Source organism: Mobula birostris, chromosome 21 (genome assembly GCF_030028105.1).
Source record: "Mobula birostris isolate sMobBir1 chromosome 21, sMobBir1.hap1, whole genome shotgun sequence".
NCBI classification, from domain to species: Eukaryota; Metazoa; Chordata; class Chondrichthyes; order Myliobatiformes; family Myliobatidae; genus Mobula; species Mobula birostris.
This window is the reverse complement of record NC_092390.1, coordinates 16811308-16817307: the sequence shown is the minus strand read 5'-3', so window position 1 is coordinate 16817307 and position 6000 is coordinate 16811308. Positions and strand designations below refer to the sequence as shown.

Below are 6000 nucleotides of genomic sequence, written 5' to 3'. Positions count from 1 at the left end.
CAGGCCCTTCGGCCCACAAAGCCGAGCCGAACTTGTCCTTACCTTAGAACTACCTGGGCTTACCCATAGCCCTCTATTTTTCTAAGCTCCATGTACCTATTCAGGAGTCTCTTAAAAGACCCTATCGTTTCTACCTCCACCATCGCCACCAGCAGCCCATTCCACACACTCACCACTCTCTGCATAAAAAAACTTACCCCTGACATCTCCTCTGTACCTTTCTCTCTCACTCATCCCTCTCTCTCATTCTCTCCCTCACTCACCCCCTTTCACTCACGTCCCAATCTCTATCACTCCCCTCTATCTCACGACACTTTTTCCCTCACTCACTCCTCTCTCACTCACTCCTCTCTCCCTCACTCATCCCCTCTCTCACTCATCCCTCTCTCTCTCACTGTCTTTCTCTCACTCACCCCCTCTCTCACATCCCAATCTCTCTCACTCAGCCCCTCTGTACCCTCTCTCTTCACACTCACCCCTCTCTCTCTCTCATTTGACCTCCTCTCTCTCTCACTCACCCCTTTCTCTTATGTCCCAATACCTCTCACGCTCCCTCTCTCTCCCTCAGCCCCTCTCTTTCTCACTTGCCCGTCTCTCTCTCTCAATCCCCCACTCACTCTCTCACACTCACTCCTTTCTCTCGTTCTCTCTCTCTCTCTTTCTCACTCACTCCCTCACTCATGTCCCAATCTCACTCATGCTTCTCTCTAATTTGCCCCCCCTCTCCCTCTCACTCACCCCTCTCTACCTCTGCTGTATCTTTCTTTCTCTGTCCCCCTTCTCTCTCTTTCTCTCTACTTTCTCTCCCTCTTCTCTCATCCCTATCTTCCTCTCCCCTGTTTTCTCACTCTCCCTATACACTCCCATCTCACCCCACACTCCTGCTGTTGCTGAGACTACCCCTCCACGTTCTCCCCTTCCCCCGACACCCCCCCACCCCACCCCACCCTGCCTCAGGAATTCTTGGCAGCGAGTTCTTTCGGCATGAAGACTGGTGTGTGTTTTATAAAACCACATGTAACTGCTGCTGTGCAGTTGAACGTTTGGATGAAATACTCAAGGAAATTGCAAACAGGATAATTGAATTTCCTTCTCACGATCTATAACCGTCCGTATCTGACAAACCCGTGAGTAATATGTTCACAGAGCAGTCAGCACCCTGGCATTCTGTCACGAGGATGCGTCAGAAGCACGAGTCCACTCGGTCCCACCTGCGTGAGGTGCCTCATCCGCTGCGAGGGAATGACAGGACGTTCAGCCCGCCGAGTAATTCATGGAACCTCAGCTCCCTTTCTGCCGGCTTGTCATCGTGGCCAAGCGCACAGTGAAGCTGTGGCCAGCATGTTCTCAGAGAGACGTCATGAAGCTGAAAAGGGTTCAGAGATAGTGATCATGGACCATTCAGAAATCCGAAGGCGGGGGCAGGGGGAAGAACGTTGCTCAAAGGACGATCTTTGAAAAGGGCTTCAGTTACTGCTCCTCCCAAGTCATTGTCCCCCCCAATACCATCTCCCCACATTTCATACCCCCTACACCGTCTACTCCCCCATACTGACACCGTCACACCTACCTCCCCCACCCCTGGCCTTGTAGACCAGAACGACAGGTAGGAAGCTACAATTTCTGGTAACTGAGGACATCACTTTGCTGATGACACCACTGCCGATGGCAGAATCCTAGGTGGAGATGAGGAGGCGTACAGGAGCGAGGTAAATCAGCTGGTTGAGTGGTGTCGCAACATCAACCTTGCACTCAATGTCGGTAAGACCAAGGAGTTGATTGTGGACTTCAGGAAGGGGAAGACAAGGGAACAAGGTTCAAAGCTGAAAGTAAATTTTATTATCAGAGTACATCCCACACACAACCCCAAGGTTCACACCAATCCTCATCGAGGTGTCAGCAGTGAAAAGGGTGGGCAGCTCCACGTTCCTGGGTGGCAACATCTCAGGTGATCTTTCCTGTGCCCAACATATTGATGCATTTATGAAGAAGGCTGTGCTGTAATTTTATAAGGAGTTTGAGGAGATTTGGTATGTCACCAAAGACTATAGCAAATTTCCACAGATAGAAACATAGAAAATAGGTGCAGGAGTAGGCCATTCAGCCCTTCAAGCCTGCACCGCCATTCAGTATGATCATGGCTGATCATCCAACTCAGAACTCTGTACCTGCCTTCTCTCCATACCCCCTGATCCCTTTAGCCACAAGGGCCATATCTAACTCCCTCTTAAATATCGCCAATGAACTGGCCTCAACTGTTTCCTGTGGCAGAGAATTCCACAGATTCACCACTCTCTGTGTGAAGAAGTTTTTCCTCATCTCGGTCCTAAAAGGCTTCCCCTTTATCCTCAAACTGTGACCCCTCGTTGTGGACTTCCCCAACATCGGGAACAATCTTCCTACATCTAGCCTGTCCAATCCCTTTAGAATTTTATACATTTCAATAAGATACCCCCTCAATCTTCTAAATTCCAGCGAGTATAAGCCTAGTCGATCCAGTCTTTCATCATATGAAAGTCCTGCCATCCCAGGAATCAATCTGGTGAACCTTCCTTGTACTCCCTCTATGGCAAGAATGTCTTTCCTCAGATTAGCAGACCAAAACTGCACACAGTACTCCGGGTTTGGTCTCACCAAGGCCTTGTACAACTGTAGTAATACCTCCCTGCTCCTGTACTCGAATCCTCTTGCTATAAATGTCAGCATACCATTCGCCTTTTTCACCGCCTGCTGTACCTGCATGCCCACTTTCAATGACTGGTGTATAATGACACCCAGGTCTCGTTGCACCTCCCCTTTTCCTAATCAGCCACCATTCAGATAATAATCTGTTTTCCTGTTCTTGCCACCAAAGTGGATAACCTCACATTTGTCCACATTAAATTGCATCTGCCATGAATTTGCGCACTCACCTAACCTATCCAAATCACCCTGCATACTTTTAGCATCTTCCTTGCAGCTAACACTGCCGCCCAGCTTTGTGTCATCCGCAGACTTGGAGATGCTGCATTTAATTCCCTCGTCTAAGTCATTAATATATATTGTAAACAACTAGGGTCCCAGCACTGAGCCTTGCGGTATCCCACTCGTCACTGCCTGCCATTCTGAAAAGGTCCCGTTTGTTCCCACTCTTTGCTTCCTGTCTGCCAACCAATTCTCTAACCACATCAATACCTTACTCCCAATACCATGTGCTTTAAGTTTGCACACTAATCTCCTGTGTGGGACCTTGTCAAAAGCCTTTTGAAAATCCAAATATATCACATCCACTGGTTCTCCCCTATCCACTCTACTAGTTACATCCTCAAAAAATTCTATGAGATTCGTCAGACGTGATTTTCCTTTCACAAATCCATACTGACTTTGCCCGATGATTTCACCGCTTTCCAAATGTGCTGTTATCACATCTTTAATAACTGACTCTAGCATTTTCCCCACCACCGATGCCAGGTACCGTGGGGAGCATTCTAACTGGTTGCACCACCGTCTGGAATGGAGGGGCCAATGCACCGGATCGGAAAATGTTGCGGAGGGGTTGTAAACTGAAGCAGCCCCATCGTGGGCACTCGCCTCCCCATCATCGAGGACATATTCAAAAAGCAATGCCTCAAGAAGGAGTCATCCTTATCAAGGACCCTCACTACCCAGGGCATGCCCTCTTCCCATTACTACCATCAACAGGAGGCACAGGAGCCTGAAATCCCCCACTCCATGTTTTAGAAACGGCTTCTTCCCCTCTGAATGGTCAATGAACCCATGCTCTTTTTCATTACTTATTAATACTTCATACATATTGCTTGTTGTAATTTATAGAATATTTTATGTACTACACTGTACTGCTGCCACAGGACCATAGATGTCATGATCTATGTCAGAGATAATGAACCTGATTCTGATTCTGAGGTGGTCCTGTTCCAGCCGGCACACCTTCCGGAATGTTCCTGGTCTGGGTGCTGTACCGTAACTAGTCCTATGTTACTCCCTGCACAGCACCTGACGTGGACCCTCCTTGCAGCTGCCACCCTCACCTCCTTCGGCTCCTCCATGCCGTACGGCTACAACCTGGCAGTGGTGAACTCCCCGACCCAGGTAAGGTGCCAGGTCAGTCCCGGCTACACAATCCCTCTGAGCTCTTACTCCCAGCTGTCACTCACACCTGTATGATCACTCCCTCTCAGCTACAATGACATTCCCTATAAGGGAGGATGGCAGAAAACAGGGAATTACAGGCCAGTTACCTTACACCCAGGATCAAGATAGTGTTAAGATGATATCCAGGGTTAATAAGAACATAAGAAATAGGAGCAGGAGTAGACCATCCGGCCCATCGAGCCTGCCCCACCATTCAATACGATCATGGTTGATCTGTCTGTAAACTCAGCTCCAGCTACCTGCCTTTTCCCCGTAACCCTTAATTCCCTTACTATGAAAAAACCTATCTAACTGTTTCTTAGATACATTTAGCCTCAACTGCTTCCCTGGGCAGAGAATTCCACAGATTCACCACCCTCTGGGAAAGACAGTTTCTCCTCATCTCCATCCTAAATCTTCTCCCCTAAATCTTGAGACAATGTCCCCTAGTTCTAGTCTCACCTGCCAATGGAAACAACTTTCCTACTTCTATCTTATCTGTCCCTTTCAAAATTTTGTATGTTTCTATAAGATCCCCTCTCATTCTTCTGAACTCCAGAGTGTATAGTCCCAGACAACTCAATCTCTCCTCTTAACCCCTTCATCCCTGGAATCAACCTGGTGAACCTCCTCTGCACTGCCTCCAAAGCCAGTATATCCTTCCTCAAGAAAGACCAGAACTGCACACAGTACTCTAGGTGTGGCCTCACCAGTACCCTGTATAGTTGCAGCATGACCTCCCTGCTCTTAAATTCAATCCCTCTAGCAATGAAGGCCAACATTCCGCTTGCCTTCTTAATAACCTGTTGTACCTGCTAGCCAACTTTTTGGGATTCATGAACAAGCACTCCCACGTCCCTCTGCACAACAGCATGCAGCAATCTTTCACCATTTAGATAATAATCTGATGCAGATTGGGAGACTGTTTCACCGAGCATCTACACTCCGTCCACCAGAACAAGCGGGATCTCCCAGTGGCCACCTATTTTAATTCCACTTCCCATTCTCATTCCAATATGTCCATCCATGGTCTCCTCCACACTTGTGATGAGGTCACACTTAGCTTGGAGGAACAACACCTTGTATTCTGTTTGGGTAGCCTCCAACCTGATTGCATGAACATCGTTTCTCTAACTTTTTGTAATGCCCCAACCCCATCTCTTTCACCATCTCCCATTCTCTTTTCCCTCTCTCACCTCATCTCCTTGCCCACCCATCACCTCCCTCCGGTGCTCTGGCCCCTTTCCTTTCTTCCATGGCCTTCTGTCTCTTTCAGCAATCTACTTCCCAGCTCTTTACTTCATCCCTCCCCCTCCAGGTTTCACCTATCACACTGTGATTCTCTCTCTCCCCACCCCCCCCAGCTTTTAAATTTACTCCTCAGCCTTTTTTCTCCAGTCCTGCTGAAGGGTTTCGGCCCCAGACATCAACAGTACTCTCTTCCTAGATGCTGCCTGGCCCGTGGAGTTCCTCCAGCATTTTGTGTGTCTTGCACAGTGTTGATCTATGAGATGGGGATTAGGGTTGTGCTGGTTCATTGAAGATGAAGCGAAGTAGCTGTTCCTGTGCCTGGTGGTGTGGATCTCCTTCTCTTCCCACAGATGCTGTCTGACCTATTGTGTATTTTCCAACATTCTCTGTTTTTATTGGTAACAGAATGCTATCATTAATTGGGAAAAGTGAATACAAAATTCGGAAGGTAATGCATCAGTTACTTGGAGCATGATGAGAACACATCTGGAGTTTAAAAGGAGGGTGCTAATATGTGAGAAGTAGTTTAGAGAGAGGTTACTAATAACTTAGGATGGGTGAGTTATCTTACCAAAGGTTTATAGCCTTGTATCTTCTGGTATTCTGAAGAGTGAGATG

General features: G+C 47.9%; 1 protein-coding gene across 1 annotated transcript in view; it reads left to right on the top strand.

The window, feature by feature from the left end:
- The first annotated feature begins 1178 nt into the window (after positions 1-1178).
- LOC140185997 (solute carrier family 2, facilitated glucose transporter member 5-like) overlaps positions 1179-6000 on the top strand; it is a 49834-nt gene continuing 45012 nt past the window's right edge. Inside the window, exons 1-2 of the mRNA XM_072239822.1 lie at positions 1179-1220; positions 3991-4089. Of these exons, the coding sequence (XP_072095923.1) occupies positions 1179-1220; positions 3991-4089 (141 nt within the window). The remainder of the gene's footprint in view (positions 1221-3990; positions 4090-6000) is intronic.